General features: G+C 43.5%; 1 protein-coding gene across 1 annotated transcript; it reads left to right on the top strand.

The window, feature by feature from the left end:
* The first annotated feature begins 122 nt into the window (after positions 1-122).
* Positions 123-22,786, top strand: LOC146189999 (sorting nexin-8-like). Its single transcript, XM_084604718.1, has 13 exons — positions 123-336; positions 489-616; positions 6,297-6,423; positions 7,079-7,302; positions 7,714-7,828; positions 9,729-9,850; positions 10,876-10,956; positions 12,986-13,146; positions 14,457-14,589; positions 15,477-15,545; positions 17,183-17,275; positions 18,187-18,342; positions 20,223-22,786. Exons 1-13 carry the CDS (start codon positions 315-317, stop codon positions 20,298-20,300), a joined length of 1,509 nt encoding a protein of 502 aa, XP_084460844.1. The 5' UTR covers positions 123-314; the 3' UTR covers positions 20,301-22,786.
* Positions 22,787-24,161: the final 1,375 nt, after the last annotated feature.

Here is a 24,161-nt window from a genome sequence, read left to right as displayed (position 1 = left end):
GCGCATGCATTTTATGACTTAAACAACCTTAGATAGGTTACACTTATTTTATAAAAATTTTGTAGCATTGATGGAGTCTATGTTAGCGAGGTCATAAAAGTTTGGCAAATGTTCCAGTCGCTTGTATCACCGCGTCGGCTCACCCAGTGAAAAGGGGGTGGAGAAAGTTGTCCGCGAGAATCGCCGATCGACTATGCGATCCGCATGTGTTACGTACGGTTTGTTTGCAAACCGGTAGTGTTTCCCGAAATTAGCGTGAAGTAATGAAAAGGACGAGGTGTTAGTCAGCTTCTCTCTAAAGACGCCGGGCCAACATGACGGTCGACCTGAGCGTCGGTGAGTACACGTTAAACTCGGACACATGTTTTCGTGTCTTGGAGGTGACGGTGATACGTCTCACATGTGCCGTTCGCCGTAGATCGACCCTATACGTGCCAGGCCGCGCTGAGGTTTTATTATTTTTTTTTCCTTCACGCGGCCATCTCCAGGTGCTGTTCCGGCACTCTACAAGGAAGTTCACAGCCTCCTGAATCCGAACGACAAGAACGAAATCGACCGCGAACTTTTTGGCAGGCTCCTGGCGTCGACGAACCTTCCGAAGACGACATTGGATCAGGTGGGGGAGTTGCCGATGCAAACGAGGACAGTCGCTCTGTTCTACAGGCGGAAACGCCTCCTTTTCTTGCACCGCGAAGATTACATGTTGCGGGGGGTCACCGGGATAAAGACGGTCCTTTTTAGTTTCCGTTTTCTTTTCCTCTCCTCTAGTGACCGCGTTTTTTCGTCGATGACTCTCGCGCACTTGGCGAAAGTCATTTGCGGCGAGCTCAGCTGGAAACCCGTCCGGCAAGTTTGTTGTAGCGCGCGCGCACACCGCCTTGGTAATGCGCGCCCGAAAGGATAGTCAGGTGCGGGCTTGCTGGTGTTGTAAAACATGCAGATGTATGCATAGCTTGTTCAAGACACGAACTCCGCTGCTTCGACTGCTGGCATCGCAATTCGCGGTAACTTCTAGCTCGGACACTGCATAAGCGAAAGAAAAAGTGTGTGGCGAGCTCAGCGCTTTCGGATCGTTCGCAGGTGATCGAAGTCGATTTAAATATACGCGCGGTTCCGCTTTTTGAATGCTTCTCGGGTTAATTTTAGATCGACAAACATCGCACTGATTGTGCTCGCACCGTGCGCAAATATAATCTTATGTGTGCGTGTCCGACTCACTGGTCCGACTTCACCGGCGCTTTCGGCTCGATGTCGCGCCGTACGTGCGTGGAAGTCGCAATCGGCATATAGCTGACGCAGCTAATGAAGCTGAATACGCTTATTGGAGTCAACAGATGCGCAGTGACTGCTCAGTCACCTAATCAGAAAAAAAAAAAAAAAAAATTCATTTCGACGAAACTGCACCTTTATCTCGGCATGGACGCTGTTCTTATAGTGCGCCTGTGGAGCGTATCGAGCGTCTTGACTGTCGTGACGAAATGCCTATGCAGCAGTCGCTGCTTGACCGAAGCGTCACGAAATAGCTATTGGCCTGAATTGTCTTCGCGGTACGTGTGCTCTGATACGTAGAATTATCTGCGCGCGGGTTTTCGGCTGGGGCACTCGGGGAGAGGAAGGCAAGAAACACGGAGGCATACAGCAGCAGCGTTGGGTGAGGGGATCGGTTCACGTGACCTTGCGTTGGAAAGGAGTTCGCGCACAGATGCTTTGTTGCGCTTTGAAAGATAAGGAGAAACAGGAGCCCTCTTGTCTTTTTTTCTCTCGGTCTCCGTACCTATTGTAATGTGGTAACTTTGTGCAGATACCGTGCCTGAACAGTGCGGTTTGGGCGAGGTTTATCAAGCGCGAATACGAGGGGAGTGAAAGAAGAAAAAATTAATAAAAGTCACATAAAAGAGGGGCTTTGCTCTGGAAGCAGATTTTTATTTTCGGCCTCTATTATTCTTCATTGCGTATGGGAGTGTCCCACCTTGCCCGCAGCTACAGCTGTCAGAAGTGTGCATCTCAGGAACGCCTCCACTGCATGTGGGTACACTTACATAATCGCTTCTGTGATGTGTCATTGAAGTAAACCCTGCGGGTTGTTAACAAGGGTGTCAGTTGAAAACTACATGGTTTCACGAAAAGTAAAAGGTGGAAAGTTTTAAGGACCTTAATTGTCTGCACTCTGCAATCATACTGGCCAAGTTTTACCCTGCCCGTGCATTAATTCTGAATTATTTGCTCTCACCTTTTATATAAAAGAAGTATAAAAATTGTATTTCATTGTTTTGTGTAGAAACAAGTTTGGCATCAAATCTTTACTTCAAGCGCGAGTAGCTAAAGAAACATTAACCTATTTCATGTTGTGAGCCAAATTTTTTATTTTTTTGCCTATTGGATCAAAGTGCTCATCATTTATTGTAAGCAATTGTGGCATTCTGTGGCTGGTTATGATTTTCGGGATGTGAAGTTTTGACGGGGGAAGCAAAAGGTTCTCAAAATTGCTGAACATGCTCATAAATTTATTCGTAATGTTTATTCTTGAAGATGTACAGCTGGCTGTTTCAGGTTTACAGATTTGAGATGCATGATGTTAGTTCTTGATCTCATTGACCTGGTAGGAATAAACAGGCATGATTTTGAAAGCAGCAGAGGTGAAACGATGTTGAGAGGTATTGAACGACATATGTTTTGACTACATGGGGCACTATGCCTACGCAGTAAGCAGACAAGGAAACAGTGTGAAAATATGGTAATCAATGAAGTTTTATTTCACATAAAAAGCCAGTGATACACTTGCTTGTATAGTGACATTGCGAACATGAATTTTGACGCTACGTTATTGTAGGGCCACAAGAGGCCGCTATTAGAAAAATAATGTTCCTGCTTGTTGCTGGGATGCAGAAGGTAGTCATAACAAACCAGATTTCCTTATCTTGCAGTGGCTGTTCGAGGACATTTATGATGGGTTTTTGGGTAATAATGCACAGAGAGCAAATACGTAGGTGTGGTGGAATTGTGTTCCGGTTTCTTTTCTCTGAGCAGTCTTTAAAGAGTGGGCATCTTGCGTGTTAAGATTTGTTCCTTTGTTGTTTAGCATGTCACCCTTTGCCTTTTGAACCATTGCACAGGAGTGAAGTATAAAAGACCACATTGGGATTTGTACGTTTTGAAGGCATACTTGTCTCAAATGTTGCTTCAAGTAAATGTTTTTACACTTGCGTTAAAATAAAAACTTGGTTTCAAGTTTCCATTTGTAATCCCTTGGTCAATATTATAGGCATGGACCACTGAATGAAATTTGCTTGTGTAGCCTGCTGCATTCTGCATAATGCAGCTGATTGTATTTTTCCTGGAACTTATTTGCTGTCAATACTTTTGCAGGTTCTTTGGGTATTAAATATAAAATTGCTGGCTAGGTGATGTACCAATTGTCTGACACGGTGACATGAAGATTTTTAAGTCTTCTTTTCTCATAGACGATTGGTAATCAAATTGCAATGTGCTGGCCAGTCTAGCATGGCAGTTGTCACATTTTCAACCTACCATTTGTGCATTTCAGTCTTCAGTGTTGAAACTAATTGTTTACATGCTTTGTAGGCGTTTGATATTGCAGGGATGTCCTGCACAACTTGTGGAGAGCATACAATGTTGACATTGATTGTGCATCAAGTAATGTTTTCATAATTCACCCTTTTCATATTATTATTATTTGTTAGCCTTAACCTGTTTGTCATGTGAGGTAGTCATTTTAATGCATTCCTGTGCGACCCTTTTTCGCTAACTGTGAAGATGGACTGTGAACTTTGTGCATTTATCTCTCAGTTTGAGTAAGGTAGGTTATACTAAGTGCAGTAATAATTATTTGTACTGGTATAGCTTGCCTGCACTCTGAGGTATGCTGAAAGAGCTGCAGGCCCTCACGTTAAGATAAATGGTGAACCCGAGATAGCATTTGCGCTCACAGTAGGTAGCGCGCAGCCAGCGGGATATCTGATACACAGCAGGGCAAATCGCTTGCGGCAGGCTTCTTTATTATTTCGTTGTTTTGTGCTGCTAAGCTTGCCCCCATTGTTTCCAGCATCAGTCTGTGTGCATGCAGGTTTTAAGTGGCGTTGCATTTCGCAGCATTCACATTTGTATGAAGGTTTTCCCACATTTTCATGAAGCACCAACCATTTCATTAATCTTTTAAAGTACTCCTTCTGAGGTATGAAGACAGCTTCTGCAGTATCATAATACCAGGCATCATACAAAGAGGCCAGCTAAGCTGGTTAAATAATTTATGACAATTAACTATTATAGTTGGGCATCCAATTGCAGTTAGATTTGTAGCTGGCTGTTAGCAATCACAATGCCCTCAATGTTATGGCTCAATAAACTCTGGCTATCTTGTGCCCACAAACGTACACTTTTAAAAAACCCACGCTTTAAGCAGTGCTCACAGCACTGCAAATCAATGGCACGTAACCTTCTTTTTCCCGCTTGGGCTGGAGTGGCGAGTAGCGGCTAACACCACAGCACAGGGAGGGCAGAGATAGGTCAATTGACACTGGGAACACTGATTGATGGTGCTTGGGGCACTGCTTAGAGCATGGGTTCTACGAAAGAGCGCTTCTTTTGGTGCGAGATAATCAGAATGTGTTGAGCCGTGGTGGTGAGTGAAGTCATAATTTAGGAATTCTAGAAACTGATGTGGTCATTGTTAATGGTCTGCTACAAATCTGATTGCAAACAGGTGATTAAGCATAATAGTTGAAAAGTTATTATTCATAAATTAGTTAACCAGTTTGCTATATATTTGACATTGTTTTCCTCTTTTCTGACATTTAGTAACACTGGTATTAGGCTTTGCAGAAGCTGTTGTTGCACCTGAAAGGCCTATTTTTAAAAATCAGTGGCCAGCATGTATCGAGAGGCAAAAACGAGGAAAAGCCAACAAGGGACCGTTGCAATGCACTACACATTTGCAGAGGAAGCCACAGCACAAATGCAGAAGCACTAAAGGCGAGCAGCCAATGCTGAGCATTCTTATCACCGGAGGTGTAAATTGCCCTGGAAGTTTTGCTATTGAAATATAGATGTAACATATTTAAAGGGAAACCCGTCACTTGCAATTTTGTGCACGTAAACATCCCCAAGTAGCTTTTGTTGGGAGGTGGGAGGGAGGGGCAGAAAGTACATGGCTGGTTCAAACAAGCAACATATTTCAGCTGTTTCTAAACCCAGTCAAGTTGATGGGTACAACATCGTTGTTGTCTGTCTTTTACCCACTGCATCTGTCTTGTACTCTGTACGAGCAGTAGAATACTTTGCAGCTTCTTGTCGTGTACAGAAAACCACCTCAGGGATGTTGCATTCCGCTTCAGTTAGTCATGTAGAACTGCTAGCTAGGGTAGCGACTTTGAATGTGGAGGTTTAATATGCTTCTTATTTCATTATAAATGTGGTTTAAGACTGAATAATTTTTTTTTTTTTCATTTTTTTATTATCTCCTTAATTTTTGTTTTCAGGGGCATTACATTACCAGCATTACGGTCCCCTCGCACTGCAAGCATAAAGCTTCCTTTTGTTCTACCACCAGTGTTATTGAAAGCTGCGTGGAGATTGTCTAGTCCGTTTCTGTGCTTAGGATTACACTGACATCTACAAAAAACCGTTGCAAGATTTTTAAGGTTGCTGGCATATTCATCCGTGTACGCAGAATATGATATGTAAATTCTGTACAACAGCTGCATTATGATTGTGTATTTTTCAACTAGTTTCTTTCTTTGTGTAGTATAATTGTGTTATGCAGTATAGTATGTGTATTAAAGTATAGTGTAAAAGGTAATTAGTACAATATACTTACTTGGAGCTATGGAATGGATAATTGTAAGCGTAGCATTAAGAGATAGGAAGCATGTAGAGTGGGTCAGATAAATAACTTGATAAATAACATTGTAGTGGAAATCAAGAAGAAGAAATTGGCATGGGAGGACATGTAGTGGGAAGGGAAGATAACAGATGGTCACTTAGGGTATGATTCCAAGAGAAGGAAAGCATAGAAGGGGGTGGCAGAAGGTTAGGTGGGTGGATGAGGTTAACAAGTTCGCATTGGCCGAGTGGATGCAGCTAGCACAGGACTGGGTTACTTTGAAGAATATGGGAGAGGCCTTTGCCCTACAGTGGGTATAGTCCGGCTGGTGATGACTTGGATGTCCTGCTCTCGTAAATTTGCCTCGTTTGCTCTAGTAAAAAGTGGTCAGCTCTGTTACTTCCAGCTTGTGCCTGCTTCTTTGAAAAGCAGCAGTACTGTGGGTGGGTTCTCACAGGTGTGGGAGTATGCAGGTGCCAGGCAGGGTCCTGTGACTGCGACAAGCCTCTACAAAAGCCTCGCTCTGGTTGCGATCGCACAACAGGGCAGGCCATTGGATGAGAGGTCACTCCTTAACCTCGAAGGTGGGTGTTGGAGTGTCAGAGGTTGAAATTCTTGACTGGTGCTTTGTTCTGGAACTATAGCCTTAGGTAGTCAGTGAGCCATTTCTTTCGTTGTATACAAAATGGAAACATCAAGCTTTTTCTTGCAAAATGGTTATTAGCACAAAGTGGAAAATCGTATACAATGGTATAAGTAATATGGTATGCTGTGTAATAAAATACACATATTTACTATAGCCCTTAGAGCTGTACGTGCATCGCAGAGGGTAGTTGGTGAAATAAGAAAAGTGCAAGTAACCAACAAAATGTTTTATAGTTGCAGAGAAGGTTGTGCCTGGTTATACAATGTTGACTTAGGTTTTGCAAAGATACGTGATTGAGCAAAAACATTATTGCATGAAAAATTGTTTGTGCTTACAGAATGCCATAATTGCAAGATATTTTCTTTGAGATAGTTTCACTGGGAAGATGGGTGTGTGGGTATATGAAGAAGATACTGGTACAAAGTATGATAACATGAATATAAGTACAGCACAATACCGTACAGCATCGCACAGAAAATGTTGGTTCATGTCTGATAAAAATTGAGGAGCTGATAGACTAGCAAGGAATCAAAGCTGGAGACTTGAAGCTTCCTCTCCTTCAACTGCGTGTTGTTGTGTGTGCTTGTCGACAGTGTTGCCAAACCCTTCTCTGGCGAGTCCAGCGGAACTGCGTGAGAAACTGGGGCTGAGCGGGCGCAAGACGATGAGCCTGGACCTCAAGTCTGGGGGCTCGGACCCTCGCATCCTCAACACCAACTATGAGCAGATGGTCGCTCAGGACACCATCCGCGTTGCGCTGGTGCCCGAGAAGAAGGGCATCATCCTCAAGCATGTCGTCTACGAGGTCTCTAGTCAGGTCAGTTCTGCGACCAACTCCATGTGTATCTGGTCTAGTCTCAGCTATTTGTGTACATTGGAAGTTGGTTCACGTCTTGTTTCTCTAAGCTTCGTAAAGAGAGGGCAGGGAAAATTGCTTTTCAACAAGCGCAGAATGGAGAAAAGGCAAGAAGGAAGGAAGCCTTGGTCCATTATCCAAAGTTTCGATTGTTCTTGCTATTTTATCTTCATTTTTCTGACAAAAGGGCTCATATTCTGGCAACTTGTCTTAAGACTAGTTCTCTTGTCAAAATGTTGCCTAACAGGCAGAGGCTTTCCCTGCATCCCTTTTTCATTTTGTGTGTGTTCTCTGATTTGTATGAAAAGGCACTGTCGTGCACTTTCCCTTGAACTTGGCTGGAATTTGATTGTGTATGACTGTGCCGTGCAGAGGTACCAGTCTCGTGTGGAGCGCCGGTACAATGACTTCGTGACGCTGTTTGACATCCTGGTGCAGCGGTTTCCTTACCGGGCGGTACCTCAGCTGCCCCCAAAACGGGCCATGGGTGAGCTTCACTAGTGGCTTGCTTTGTCATCGTTTGCATCCACCCCTGCCTGCAGTTCTGAACCCAAAAACGCGGGTTCGATCACACCCATAGCGGCCATCTTTAGATGGAGGCCAAAATTAAGGCGCCCGTGTACTGTGCGATGTAGGTGTGCAGCAAAGAGCCCGAGGTGGTCAGAATTTCCGTAGCCCTGCACTGTCCTCATAGCCCAAGTTGCTTTGGGATGTTGAACCTCATAAACCAAACCAAACCTTGCCTACTGTACATTAATTGCACAGGAATGTTTCATGAAGTGTTTAATGGGCTGTAACTTTTGATCTAGGAGTGGGTCGACAATACTGATGTTCACATTAGCAGATACTATCTGTCATCTGCTTTCACGAATAGTCTCATTTTGAAAAATATTGTCGGTCTTGGTTACCTTGACCATCGCCCGCAATGAGAAGCTGGATGTGGATGGAGCAAAGTTGCATTAACTTCCGAGGCATTGCTGATTGGTCTACTTGCTTAATGGTTTGAAACTTGCGTGCAAGGCTGGAAAATTGAGCTTGACTGCTGTGTCAGTTGCTTTTTGACGTATGAGACCATTCGTGACAGCTGCTTTTGATCGAAAAGGTTTCGTAACCTGTACAGCTCGCAAATGTAAATGGGTCTTAAATCTTGATCAGTTGAGTTTGTGTTGACTGAAACATGACAGGGCTTGTATGCAGGTTAATAAAACAGACGGGAATTAAACCTCATGTACCTGGGGCATTTAAAAGGAATTAGTTATACTCGGAGTGTTTAAGGTTAGTATATAATTTGTTTGTTAGCCAAAGGTGCTTATTTAAACACGAAAAAAAATTCATTTGTTGCATACGCTGCAAATGCGAATAAAGTTGAAATTAGAGGATGTTAGTTAGGAGCATATAGTATTGTCAGAGAGCAATGCATTTAGTTATCTGATAACTAATGTAAGGTATGGCAAAGCTGTGAAGTAGAATATATTGGGGTATGAAGTGCACCGTTTGTGCACTACGAATGAACATGTGTGCTACTGCTGCTTTTGTAGAGAGGACTGCCATGGTGTTGAGGGTCCTCTTTTTTTTTTTTTTGTCCAACCACTCAGGCTTGCAATGAGTGCTGTAGCTATAATTCTGCTCAACTTAATTTATGAAATAGATTTTTTTGACCTTCAGTGTTTGGTACTGTGCTGAGCCTGTTTTGTGTCCCTTGGCCTTCTTTGTTTGCTGTCGATGAAAGTTGAGATTATTCAGTGTTTACTCGAATGCTTCCAGTATAAGAGTGGTTATTGCATATTGCCACAAAAAGCCCCCCCCCCCCCCCCCCTCTTCCCGCAAGCTTTTGGTCTTGGTTGCAGGCCAAAAATAGAAATACTTCGAATATAAGTGGAATTGTACTCCGCCTTCTATCTACAGAGGTTACCAGAATTCTGCTCTCAAGCTGTCTGGTGTTTTGAGTCAAAGTGGCGGCCAATGTAAACATGCCGGGTACAAGTGCGCAATTCAAATTTTTACAGCAAAGCTAATTTGTGCATGAATTATTATTATTATTTTTTTTTTTTGACGCATTGCGCTCTATGCGTTCTGCCAGGAGTGGGCATTTACTACTCACATACTCTCTTCTTGGCATAAACCATTATAGATTCCACAGATAGGCCGGTTCTGTGTGTAGCTAACGCCTCAATTTAAAATGGTTACTTATACATGGCAGCATATGCAGCGAGGCTGGCACATGATCTGTCATTTGGAATTGGCACTGTTCGGCAGGAAGTGTTATTTGGAAATAAAAAATAAAACAAGACTGGAAGTGTACCCTGTTCTCTGCGTTTGAACGCCTCAGTTTTGAAAGTTTAGTTGAACATGCCATGTATTACAGGCTTGATTTTCGTTGTCTGCAGCCGATTCTCACTTCATTGAGGAGCGGCGGAGGGCCTTGCGCCGCTTCCTTACCCTTGTGGCAAGGCACCCCGTTTTGGGCTTTGACAAAGCAGTCAGCATATTCCTCACTTTCAGCGGCACGGTGAGTTTTGGCCACTTTGCTTAAGTTCTACTTTGGGGATCAGGAACATTGCTCATTTGGAGGAAGCTCTGATGGTCGTTTTGGGTCAGCTTATTTTGTGGGCGAAAAGTCAGCGTATTCTTCACTCCTGTCAGCAAACTCTTCTAGACAACGAAGCACAGCTAAACAGGTGCATATCGACTCTAACAGGCAGGAAGTGAATCTGTGCTTTCGTTGTGCATAATTTGGTTTCATGTGTGCTTTAGAATCAGCAGAACAGTGTTAGGTTTGCCTCGAGAAAAAACTAATTTTGCTGCTGATTATTTTCTTTTTCCGACTGAGCACTGGCAAAACTAACGCAAATCTTGCATTTTCTGTCGTTACAGTGGATGAAAATTGCAGTGCCAATTATTGCTGTTGTTAATTGCATGGAACTGTGGCCCCTGCTTCAGAGTTCTCATTTATTTCCCGTTTTGATTGGCTGTACTAAGCAAGTTTGCTCACAGAAATAACTATAGTCCCAAAAGTGCGATAGTTAACTCGAGCATTAGTGAACTTGGCTTTCACGTTTGGCAGCTGAAGGCTTAGTGGCTGAAGGCTTGAGATCGAGATGGACACCAAGTGTTGATCTCAACACAGCAGTTCTGAATGGATGTTGAACGAATAGTATTGAACGGATGTGTTTGTGCAAGAAGTGTTGTTTGTAAGCCTGGGTTGAGCTAGTTGCTCAGCCTGCACAACTTTCTATATTTTTGCTTGCGTAGTGGATACCCTCACATAGAAGAGAATGGCTATTATATTTTTGTTCATGAAATTCCGTCTTATCTAACCTATTACATGGTTAAATTTAGTGCTATAGTTGAGACGCCTTCTTCCTTGGCCTCAATATAATTTTTTCAGTTTATTGTCCAGCCATAAGATTTGTATAAGTGTCCGGAGCCTAATGCTGCATTGTGTCCCAGGTATTGATCATGGTGTCTCACCTTCCCCTTTTTTTTTTGAATTTATATACGGACTAACTTACGGTGTTTTGCTGTCTTGTGCAGGATGTTCAAACGCGGCTCAAGGAGTACTGCAAAAACGTGCCAGACGAGTTCCTTACCAGTGATGTTGCGCGTAGGCCGGATGTGAGTGCTTTCTTGTAGCATATTTCCTTTTAATTCTTCCTTGCTTATGGCAAAGGGTGCATTTTGGTTTGAGAGAGGTCTACTGTGCGAAACTTCAGGAAAGTTGCTGGTGCTGTCTGAGCATGCTTGCACACTGTGAGAAGCGGCAGACATCTCAGACTTCGTGGGCACTTCCAAGGCGTGTGTGCCACGCGCCTAGCAACACACACGTATGCTGGAATCTGTTTATTCATGTGTGTGGTGCGAGACGCAAGCAGGCACAGACGTGGCACCAAATCTGTGCATGCTTAATATCTACGTCTGTGCTGGCAAATCGTGCGTTGCCGGAAGCGGCACTCCGGTTTACATCAGTTACAGGCTTGTGTGGTTTCTGCGAGTCCATTGTGCCCATAATGAGTGTTCGTAGGTTCGCTACTGTACCATCACCATTAATAGTAGTATGAATGGAAAAGAAGAGGCAAATGTTTATGACTTGAAATATTGGTGCAGACAGAACCCTGCTATGCATGCATCTAAATGCGAACATGATTGCCACATTGATCAAAGTGAGTGTCAAAGACAAATGAATGCTGCCTGACAATGTAAGCACGCTCGCTGATGTAAGCTAACACTTAGCTAAACTGAATCTTAGCTTCCCGTCATGCAGTGCCCATTACTGTGCCAGAGCAGGTGTAGTAAAATTTCGTTGGTCCGAAGTTTGCTGCACCAGTTCTGTGGTATTGTTGTATTGGCTGTTATTCACAAAATTCTGTGCCGTTTGTGGCGAACATGCAGAGCATGCAGAGCAGGTGTTAGCTGAAAAGGATTGACTTGAAAAGTGTATGTGAAAGGCTGTCTTATCAGTACATGTTTCTGACTTTGTGGCAAACAAATTATCCAGTGAAATGCATTACAAATTAGAGTGCAGAAATTCTACGATTTATACGGGATCTTGGATTAACTGAGGTCTGATTATAGATGTTTTAGCAAAGGTGGCCCAAAGCATAACCATCATTGATCGTGGTTCAGTACTTTCTTTGTGCTTCAAGTTGATGTGCGCATTACAGCAGGCAATCTACTTGCTTTGCTAACGAGACTCGTTTATTAAAATGCATCCTCGTGGTTGTGCATCTAAACCAGGGGATCCAGGGGGGCAGGGAATGTGTTGGCACACTGCAGTTGAGCAGCCGGTTATACCTGGGATGGTGAATGCTGAGCTGTCATCATGGTGCAGGTGACGTCTTTGCTTGGTGGCGCATGTCACATTGTTATAATTTGAACGCTCGGCCCATGAGGGTAAGCGCATATCTTGTGGGCAGCAGTAACTGTACTCCGTGACACTTCTTGTCAATGGAGATGCTGCATACAATAAAATCCCCGACTAGTTTTCTCCTAAAACATAGTAATGTCGTCAGTATTATTATCATATCTCTAACACTACTAGCAACTTTCAGTAGTTAGTCAAGGAAGAAAGGTTTCTTAATTGCAACAAATTTCCTAAGCTCGTCTAGTTACTGGAAGCTTCCATAGATGGCATCAAGTGTTCTAGTGACAGTGTTAACATACTGCGTGAACCAGCATTCCTGGAAGTCACTCATTACTGTGGCCGAACTTTATGGCAGAATGGCCATCATGGATTCTCCGCCCCTCTCTTCACTCCCAAGAAAAGGTGTCACCGAGTTAAGTGAGCATAACATAGCCACAGATGGCACTTAATACATCGTTCATAAAGAAAAATGAGTGGCTGTAAAGGAACAAGTGGTTTAGTTTGATGAAGCTACCCCACATGGGAAGGCTTCTGGGAATTTGCTCCTGTTTTTGAATTGCTCAAAGTGAAAGTTGAAAATGTGGTGTCTGGGTTTAGTCAGTGGTAGAGGTAACAGAGCGCTAGAGGTGGGTGAAGATGGACATGAAATGAAGCGTGTGCACAGGTGGCTGCCTATTCATTTGCGAGTCATCTCACACAATGTGTTTTGCTCTCGGCTCATGGTCTGATAGTGCACTGTTCTTTCCTCCTCTTTCTTTCTGGTGCTGTGATCCGAAAGCATAGGAGCTGGTGTCGACCGACACCACGGTGCAGTTTGCAGTGGTGCGCGAGCAGCTGCGACAGGTGTACATCTGCCTCAGCCAGCTGCGTGAGGCTGCGCAGCGCATGGTCGACCGGTCCAAGATGGCTGCCGTGGACATACTGGTCGTTGGCCGGGAGTTTGCGTAAGTGGTTTCAGGCCATCTCCTGTTATGATGGGGGAGAAAAGAAATACAGGCTTCCAACCATGTTTATTTAACAGAAAAACAGACCCTTTTGTGGCACTTATTGCTTCAGTGTGCTCTGACAACCATGCTTAAGCATTTGGTCAAATTATCAGAAGACTGCTGTACTATTTGTTGTTTTACTTCTCACTAAACTGTATTGCTGGCTGGCACAGGCTACTGTGGATAGTTTTTCAAGAAGCCATTAAATGTGTAACAATGACTTGGCCATTGTCTAGTTTACTACAGCATGGGGACCAGTTTCTGCATTAACACTGACATGTGTGGAGCTTTTTATTAATCAACATATTATATATGCTTCAAAGGCTCTAAACCAGCCGATTATGTGAGAGATGGCCTAGTGAAAAGTTGCTGAGTGGGTGGGATAACTTGGACGATGTGTTCTTTTTATGGATCTTCAAATCGGACAGGTTGGTGATGGTAATGTGTGCTGAATGGCATTCCGTGCGGGTCGTTTTCTCTGCCCCAAGAAAATTAAAAGGAATGTTCGCGAAAGCAAATGAGGTGCGCAAGCCCGGAGCAGAGGCGTCTTGTGGCGTTAGGCACAAAAGTAGGTTTGTCGAGTGCTGCGAGGGTGTTGTTTACGAGATCCCGCTCTCATGCGGTCGTGCATATGTGGGGCAAATGGGAAGATGCCTTAATGAAAGGCTCAGAGCACAGGTACAACTGTAACCAGATTAGTGTATCTGGAAACCTGGCGCCGCACTGCGCTAGATGCAAAGATTGCGCACCACTTTTCCATGAAACGGCGGTTCTTCTGAAATCTAAAGACAAGCTAACAAGCGAACTGTGGGAGGCCCACTGTATCGAATCCGGGAATGGGACATGTGTAAGCGATCCTTCGGTCACCCTAGCGAAAGAAGAAAAGGAATTCTTGCGAAAAAAAAAAAGACAAATGTTTTTTTTTTTGTTTGTTTTTTTCTTTTTTTTTTTTTGTGACAGACATATCACGTTCACCCTTGATACGATAGCTACTTTGCTGAATTGTCGATTTTTGTGATGTTTTTATGTGTAATGCTATATATGTTTGCTCACTGCAATAACATTTCAGTTGATAGTTCGCACTCTTGTGTTTCGTATCGTTCTTTACGTTGGTTTTTCTTAAGCGCAACAATGTTTGAACATGTCAGTCACCAACTAGTCCAACTAGAAACCCTCTGGATTTGGTGCATTGGAAGTGCTGTTTGTGATCCTTTTCTATCCTGTTTAAAATTTGACAGCTCTGGGAATGTTTGTCTCTCTTTGTGCAGAACGTTGAGCAACATATCCAAGCTGGAATCTGACTGGGCAACTGGAGGCAACGATGCATGGAATGTTGTTCAAAAGGCACTGCGATCTTTGCAGAGCTTCCTGGTGCCCATCCATGAAGCTCACTCAGAACAGGTGAAAGAAGCGGCAGTCACTGGTTCGGAGGCAGTAAAACAGAATAGCAGCTGCATTATGCCGAGATATGCGTGCCAGCTGTGGAAATGGACTGTGAAGGCCAGTGCCACATATACAGAGGGAGAACTTGGGATGACACGCCTTGTAGCCAGTATTCTTCTCAGTAGTATTTCTGTTTTGCCCCACCATGGTGGTTAGGGCACTCGACTGCTGTGCCCAAGGATTGAGGGATCTAATCCCGGCAGCGGTGGCTGCTTTTCAATGTCAGTGCATGTTAAAAACCCCAGGTAGTCAATTTCCGGAGCCCTTCTCTACGGCGTGTCTCGTAGCTTGAGTCTCTTTGGGACGTTAAACACCATGAACCAAACCGGACCAGTACTTTTGCTTCAGAGTTGTTCAAAATTGGCTGGTTAGTCTTGCAGCATTACTAATTACCAGCTACAATTCACTTCTGTCTTCTCTTCAGTTAGGCACTATGGGCAGTGAATGTACCTGCAGTATGACCTGTGTTGGTGAATATACATGCAAAAAACCCAAGAGAAGCAGGTCAGAACGGTTTTATGACCATGCGTGCACGCACACCAAAACACGCACCACTTCACTCTGCTTATACACTCGCAAGATGTGTGTTGCACAAGATGATTACAGTGCTGGACTTCTACTCGATTGTTTTTAAATTATTAATTGCATTATGCGGCATTGTTTCACAAAAACACCTAGCTCTATTTGGTATTGCTTAGCTCAGGAATGCAAAAGATATGGTAGCTGAAAGGCACTAGCTTTGGGCACAGGGGTTGTCTTGAAGGGCCTTCATTAGAGAACAATTTCTTGTCAGCCTCTCGTTTCACCAACATGCTGGCTTTCAGTGTGATACCCTTTCGTTGCAGTCAATTCACGAAGAGGAGGAAGTTCTAGAGGAGCTAAATTTATTCTTGGACCTTCTAGTTGCATACAAGGTGAGTACTGTTTTTTCGTAAAATCTTCTCAAATGTCCATAGCATGCCATTCGATAGTTCGACTGCTGGCTCCTCTGCTACTTTTTGCTGCAAATTGCAGGGAAATATTCCTTCGTTTTAAGTTCCCTGTCATGCTGATGGTTGTCTTCGTTTTGCAGTTAAGTGGCTGTTTTCGTTTGACACTACGTTTTTTGCATAGTGAAGTGTTTAGTTCGAGAAACATACCTGGTTGACGTGACTTTTAAAAAAAAAGTATTGCTTGATGTTAAGCTAGCTCATGTACGTGTGTGGTCAGAAGGTAACGTAACATGACTCAAAGATATAGAGGTGTTGTGGCATGTGGCCCTGTTTAGTCTAAAAGACTAGGGGCAGGAAGTTGCCATGTTTAATTTTTGACGCGAGTGTGTAGCGCAAAAGGACGAAGACACAGAAAAGGTGCACGGCACAGGCGCTAACTTCTGACTGAAACAAACTAAGGCAACCAAGGCGAAACGTTACACTTAAAGACTAACAGGCACATGCGCCTGGAAAAACCGTTGAAAGAACAGACGAAAAAAACCCTCAGTGATTAGCGTTTCTTAAGAAAGTCTGCTCACGGCTCAGACGATGAAGCAGTGAATTTGTCACTTTTCTGTGATTGCACGTGACTTCTGATGGTATTGAGCACCTTTGGACATCATGGTCCCTTGAAACTGAAACTTCGGCAGAGAACCACAGCTCTAATCTTCGGTTCTGATGTGACAAAAAAGTAAAGCAAAACGCCCTGAAAACTTGGACGTTCCTTTTTTTAAAAAGCTGCACAATCTGCTGCTGTGGCCACATCCCTATAGTGTTCACGTGGGGTCAAATCTCGCTGGGGTCGCAAATGTCATTGGGGTCAAATCTCAGCCACGGTAGCCGCATTTTGATGGAGGTGATAAAACAGTTACCGGTACTCGCCTATGGGGCTGAAGCGTGGAACAGAAAATGGTAGGTGTAACGTTAAAAGATCATAAGTGTGCAGTATGGGGGGCAGGGAAATAACTCAAGTTACTGACATTCTAGTGGAAATAAGGAAGAATAAATGGGCATGGGCAGAACATGTGATGCAAAGAGAGGATACCCAATGGTAACAAGCTGGATACCAAGGGAAGGAAAGCGTAGCAGGGGGCGGCAGAAAGTTAAGTGGGCAGATCACGTTAAGAAGTTCGCAGGGGTCAAGTGGATGCAGCTAGCACATAACCGGGTTAATTGGAGAAATATGGGAGAGGCCTTCGCCCTGCAGTGGGTATAGTCAAGCTGGTGGTGGTAGTGATTACGGTATGCAGAAACGTTCGTGTGGTGTACAATGCCAGCACACTGTAATGAACCCCAGCAGTCTTGAGTTTTAATCCTTAGCTCTCGAAGCCAATGTTTAGCTTTGGGACGTTGAGTCACACATGTTGCACAGTATTTTTTTTAGTGACAGAGCGGCAGTTGTGCACCAACATATACCATGCTTGTGAAAGCCCTTGGTACCAGTTCAGTTAGATTTCAGAACCACGTTCGTTTACGTTTGACGGGACTGGTAGTAGACCTCACAACTCACTGTCATATCATACAATGGCTTGTCGCCAGACAGTGCTCGAAAATGCATTGGTGGCATTCTTTGCCTCCAGGCACTGTGTGATCGGCACGAGAGTGGAGTCGTCCTTGGTCACCACAAGGCGATCAACAGGATGGTGAAGAAGTCTTCCAACTCCTTCGGAGCGGTGAGTGGATTCATCCGGCCATTGATTGGTAGGCATGAATTGTAGCTTGAAGCTGCATTTGAAATTGATGGTACTGTCAATTCTGTGAGCATTAATACTTCAGTTCTGCCAGCTGTTTTTTAAGTTAAAACACACTCAAATATGGTGTTCTGCGCGCCTTTGGAAATGGAACCACATGTAGTCGGACTTTATATGTGGTCGACTTTCTGTCAGCCACATTGAGAAAGTCTTCAGTGTTGAACTGGAGGCCGTGGAACAAAAGGTGCGTTTGAAGGCATATTCAGTGTATATAGTGTACATATTCAGTGTATGTACATAGAGCAGTCTTGTGCCAAGTATTGATACCTGCAGTTGCAAATTATCAATGTAAATGTAGTTCTGCTGAGAACTCTTTTAAAATTGACGAAATGGGTTCAATCACCACAATCATAATGCTCCAACTGAAGTTTGAGAAGGAAGTCTGATGGCAGAGCATACAGTAAAATATGGTCAGCGACGTAGTGGATTCTGTTCGCATTTAAAGCACTCTGGGCTGGGCTAGTGTCATAAGGTCTACTCGGTGTTTCTGTTACCGTGCCTGATTAGACCAAGAATTATAAGAAAAGGTGGGAATATGTATGCGGTCATGTGTGAACCTGACGTCACTCTCAACTCGCAGCGCTACGAATATGTTTGAAATATGTAGAATTTGCATTGAGGGGTAGTTGATTTTTTGTTTGTTTCTTTTTGTGAATTTGATTCTCAAGAAGCCGAAGCTTCGGGCTAAATAAACTGTTCTTTCGAATTAGCCTAGCCAAACTTAAGCAAGGGTCCACTAGTGTCTACTTAAGCTATCAGGCAGAGCTTTGACGCTTCAGTGAAGCTGGCCGTTGTGTGCCCACTTCCATGCTTTCGCCACACTTTTTGCGCAGGTGGATCCGATGAAGCAGGCGCAGGAGCTGGAACACCGGACGCAGTTCTCGCTGCACTGTGTTCACCTCGAGAGTCAGATGGTGTACGCCCACATGGAGGCCCTGGGTGGCATCACCCGCGCCCTGGTTCGCATTCAGGCCAATGGCCACGCCAAGGTGAGCTACCAATGCCGAGTTGTGCATTGCACCTAGTAGCAGTACTATTCAGTTCTAAAGTGAGTTGTTCAAGCTAAAGGGCAATGCATGCTTTGCAGAGAAATAACTGCCGTATACAACAGACTCTCATAGCTCAAACTTCAAGGAACGAGAGTTTTTTGCTTGAATTCTAATCACTGCATGGTAATTAAGATTTGTGACCAATTCAGTTTGCTTTATGGACATCGATGTATTCAAATAATGTTTAGGAATCTTTTCACAATGGATACATAGCTACAGGCATTAGTACAGAGTAAAATATCGATGAAAGACACCAGTTTAATTCAACCAGCAGTCTTCAGCCGGTTGTATGGTTGAAAAAGTAAACATAAATACTAGTTTCTGAGTAGAGTATAGCCACATTAATTGGCACCTGAAGAGAGTGAAAAAGGCTTATACTCACTGATTGGTGACAAAAAAGCATTCAAAAAATGGTTTCGGATTGTAGCACGTTTAACCAATGAAGAATACACAATTTTCAACTTTCGAGGGACTACTGCGGGGCACCAGGAATATTGGAGCAAGGCGAAACGTTTGAGATAAGCAAAAGCACAGTATAAACAAAGCAGCTCCAAAATGCTCTAAACATATACCTCGCTAACCAAAAATGTGAATTACTGAACTTTGATTTATCCATCAATATTAAAGAACATTGCTCTTCAGGGCAGCCCTAAGAAACAGCCACGTTCGGAGTAATAAGAGTCTCCAAGGTTTCTCTAGTAGTTGGGTTATTGCATACTGCAGTCTGTGCACTGAATTCAGCACTGGTGTCCTTTGCTATTACACAGTTTAAAGGCTTTCAAAATTGTTTCCCTTTCTTGAAGTCTCCTGTGGCGGAGAAAGTGCGCTTCATCTACATGCTAAAAAATCTGCAGTACTCTTACTGCCCACATTACTGTACAAACATACGATTTTGTTCCCTACATATTTTGTTCGCAGCATTGCACCCACTTTTTGTATGTGAATAGCACATTGTTTATTTTCTTCTTGTTTTTGCTTACCGTATGTTTATTTTTGCGCTATGCTACCTGCACAAAAATTTGTTCCCCTCTTGCAATAATACCCATCGGCTGCTCTAGGTATTCGAATAAATAACTAAAGTGTGCGACAGTCATCACCATTCTGAGATAAAAAAGGAATTCAATTGGATAAAGCATGAAAACAAATTCTGGGACCACTGTGGAATCTACACTGCAGAAATACGAAAGCTGGAGCGTGTATCACGTTTGCTCTCATTATCATTGTCAACTAAACGCACCGTCATTATTGTTGCTGATGTCATCATTGTCATTATCATCGCTAATATCATCCTCACGGTAGACAAGCCCCGCCGGGGTGGCGCAGTGGTTAGGGTGCTCGGCTACTGTGCCCAAGGACGCAGGATTGAATCCTGGCCTCGCCGGCCGCTTTTCGATGGAGGCGAAAAGCAAGGCGCTCGTATGCTGTGCGATGTCAGCGCATGTTAAAGAACCTCAGGTGGTTGAATTTTCCGCAGTCCTCCACTACAGCGTCTCTCATAGCCAGAGTCTCTTTGGGACGTTGAACCTCACAAACCAAACCAAACAAACCAATCGCGGTAGACAAGGAGAATTACGACGCGATTTCACGATCCCGGGCGTGGCGCAGTTGGTTAAAGCGCTCGGCTGGGGATCCGAGGGACGGAGGTTTGCTTTCCGGTGGAGACCAGATTTTTATTTTCCTGATAACGTTAGTTTTAGCTTTGGGTGATGACGTCATTTGATTGACAGCAATAGTGTGACTGAATGAACGAAGGCTAATACTATGAGCCATTAAAGGCCCTCGCCTTAAAATCAAGTTTGTTTTTCTTTTCTCTCCTGCAGCTTGCAGCGTTGTGGAGTGGAATGGCACCTGCTGTGGCAGCCATGGTCCCCAATGCGGGGACGCCCGTGCCACGATGAGAAATTCGATGTGTCAGTCTGTCATTTTACCACACACGTTGCCAAAAGGTGCACAAGCTACTAGTATGCCACAGGAAGAACTGTGTGAACCTGTTCACAAGAGGAACAAAGACCTCTCCAGCTTGGAGCTCGCATCCCCGCGGCTGGCACATGGATAGTGCCTTCATCGTAGTGCTGTACGTGGTCGCTGGGATATGCTTTGAGAAAGACAAGCTGGGTTTCATTCGTGAAGTTAGGCCACGTTAAGGAAAAAAGGACTTGCGTTAACGCAGGTTGCGACACTCCGAGCTCCCAAAGAATGTGAGAGAACTGCAGTTTTGTTCTCCTCTCATAGCCTTGTTAAGTTGACTCACTCCATTCACTCAGTAGTTTTAACACGTAAGGTACATTGCCACATTACAACAGTGGTGTGTGAAATGCTCTTTTTGTTTTCTGTGGACAACAGTGAAGATGCATAGTAGTTTTGATTGCTGTGGCATTCGGATTGAAGTTAATTGTGCTTCAATTCAGCTGCAGCGGGGAATTCTCGCTAGCTCTTCTGGTGTAGAGTATACTTAGCCAAAAATGAATTTTCTGTGTATAGAATGGTTTGCCATTTAAATAGGGCCTACCATTTGCTCCACAGAATGTCACTCTGGTTGAATATGGTTTACTGGTGTTTTGTAATGCGTAACTTATTCCCATATTCGTAGAAGTCGTTAGTAGCATGTTTGCATTTATAATCCCAATTAATGCTGTAATTAAGAAACTGTAGTGAAACTGCAGAAGTGTGTGTTGGTGTATCTTGAGTGTACTCCTGGTGAATGGAGCTGCACAGAGATGAGTTAAATGTGCTATATAATATGAGCACGGAAGGTATAGCATTGGTAAAAAGTATCACACTTAATACCCCGAATGGTATAACTTAGAACATGGGAGGGAACACTAAGTTTGTACATATAAGCCAAATATATTAGGATTTAGAAACTTGTTAAACACAAATGGTTGTTTCCTTGTTCAACCTGAAAAGGTGCACATACTTAAAGGTGTGTATGCCAAGAGTGTTTCATCTTATATAAAACTTCAGAACGTATACAAAAAGCAAAGTCACAAACGAACTTACAAACAAACCAGAGAAAAAACTTTAGTGTAATGACACGGGAGAATGGTCGCCTTGTAGGAGGTCAGGCGGAAGGTAATCTGTGCCTTTTTAAATATAAGAATGGCAAAGAGTGCGTGGAAAAATTGGAGTGCTTGGAAATTGCTGCTTCATAAGGTGGCTCATATATATATATATGTATAGTCATGGTAATGACATTTTATATTGTGCAATTATTGTAAAGGGCAGAATGTTAGTCATGGGTGACTTCTTCAATGGCTGCCATTGAGTACTATTTGTTGAGCGTAGTGATTTTGTTGCTTGTGAAGTGGACAGACATGTATGTTGTTTCATCACCTTTTGTGGTCATCAGAAGATACAATTTAGGGAAAACTTGAATTGCATGTTTGAAGCAAAAACAGATTTGGGGAAACTTTATCCTTCCGTTACCATAGTCTGTTTTCTTTCAAGTTTGACGAGCCGAAGGATTGCCTTAGTGAGTACTAAGGTGCTGTCATCCTTGTCATCATTCTCTTTCCATGTTTGCCAAAGGCTTTCTCGTACTTTCTTTCGCAATATATGGTCCAACATGTATGTGATGTCATTTAAGCAGTGAGAGAGTGCAGAAACCTGAAGCACACTTTTTAGTGTAGACTTGCAGGGTTTTTGTGAGAATATGCGGTGTGTCTTAGTGCAAGTTTTTGTTGCAATATTTGCATGTGGTGAGTTAGTATAGGTATAGGGTGTACAGAGAACTTATCGTGTGTTAATGGTATAGTCTATACAGAGTTGCAACTGATGATGATGCAATTGGAGTTTTCCATGTGGAAAGACTTTTATGCCTTGTGGGGAAGATGAAATATGCGTACTGAGTGATGTGTGCAATAACAGTAAGATAGCAATAGGTACGGTCAGAAGTTTTGGGTCTTGTGAAATGTGGATGGAGCAGGTAACTTTGCGGGGCTTGCTAGTGCCTGTCCAGGAGGCATGACCTCGCTATCTTCAGGAGCACAAAAGTGAGAGGAGGATTTTTCACCAAGTGAAGCCCCTCTACCAGCAAGCAGCACAGTTTGGCGATATTCCTGCTCAGCCACATTTTACAAATTGTACACGATGTGTGCAGCGTCTGTGTGCCAGGAAACATGATAAAAATCATTTCACATATCATTTACTGTTTCTTGCAGCAACTGCAGATGTGGTGAAAGCGTGGTCACACTAAAAGTCTCCAGGTACAAACTGTGCAAACTTCTCGCTGCAAACACCAAAATATGTGCTAGAGGGGCCCCGCCCATCTTGAGCGAACATTCCATTTGCAAACACAAATAGTTTTTAATTTTTCCACCAGTATGTGAGATACAGCTGAGTATTGCGAAAATGTTTCAATAAAGAGTCACATATTTTCAAGTTACCACTGATGGTGGTCTCTAATTCCATTCCATGATGGGGCCTAAAGCACTACATATATACTGGGCTAGTTCTTATTTAAAAAATCAACTGTTGCCTAATAGAATGCATCTTGCTGGCCACTGTATACATACAACCATAGCCTCCATATAGCAGAGTACTTAAAGCATATTATGGAATTCTTTTTGTCTGGAATCAAAGCTAGGGTGAAATACTAAGGGCTATGGAAGGTAAAATAGAGCAAAAATTGATTTCTAAAGAATTTAATTACCCAAAAATATACAGTGTGGAGCAAATCGGTGCAACGGAGTGTGTGAAGGTGCACTCGAAGCAATTTAAAAATGGTGTCAAATGCTGTGAATCTTGGCAATCAAAAAATGGAAAGTAGTTGCTTCCACCCTGTTTTCCATGTCAATAATTTGCAACCAAAATGCCTAGGTCCGTGAAAATGTGTTCAGGTCTTGACCTCACTACGAACTGCAAACTGTTTCATTAAGGCCATTTTTTTTGTAGCCCTGAAACCCAGCTGTTGCTTTTAGTTCGGACTATTTTTCTGCGTGCTGATGATTTTTAAACCTATTCCTCCTCATTAGTATGCCCAATCTTATTAAGGACTGTCAAGAAGCAGATGAATATAAAGGTCTGCAGAAATCAATTCGTGAAGGGAGATACGAGCAGGAAGCCAAATCAAGACCTGTCCCTAGAGCAGCATAATCATGGTATGGGTAAATAAGGATAATCCTGAGGCATATTCCATGAAAACTGCCTCTCAACTACTGTTCTAAAAGTGATAAAGCAAATGTCTCAAGGTTTGTGATTTCCCAGCCTTTTGCGAAACTGTCTGCATGAATAGATGCTGAACATCAATGAATCGGTGAAACAACCGCTCTCACTACCCTAAACCACTTGTTGAGGCTGACATTGTAAAGCCTGCCACTTGTGATTCTGTGGCTTATTACAGTAGTTAAAGGGAAGGTTTAGATGTTTAAACTCAACAGCATGAAAGTCCTGTTCTGCAAAAAATCGTACGTCGGCATTGCCAGTGCGAAATTGTGGGCACTGTTGTGGCAGGTGGTAACCGGCAGCTGACATGTATCAGCACTAACTGATCTTAGGCTTGCAAGACGCCACACAACCATATTTGTGGTCAATTGGGCAGGAGCTGTCAGTATGGGCTTCCCCTTTCAGATGGGAGGGTGTGATGAGAATGGAACTCTCCACGACCGTTGCAGAGTTACAGGCTACCCTTGGGTCACGCAGGCACATTCATACAGCTTGATTAAGCAGGGCTTCGTACCTATGTTAGGTGGTCTTGCACATATGACTGTATGCTGATGAGTATGAGTGAGGTAATGGAGGCAGACACTAAGGGATTAGTC

The sequence above is a fragment of the Amblyomma maculatum genome, chromosome 5 (genome assembly GCF_055883805.1).
Source record: "Amblyomma maculatum isolate TAMU_Amacu chromosome 5, ASM5588380v1, whole genome shotgun sequence".
NCBI lineage: Eukaryota > Metazoa > Arthropoda > Arachnida > Ixodida > Ixodidae > Amblyomma > Amblyomma maculatum.
Note: the sequence above shows the minus strand (reverse complement) of the source record. Positions and strands in the feature narration are given on the sequence as shown.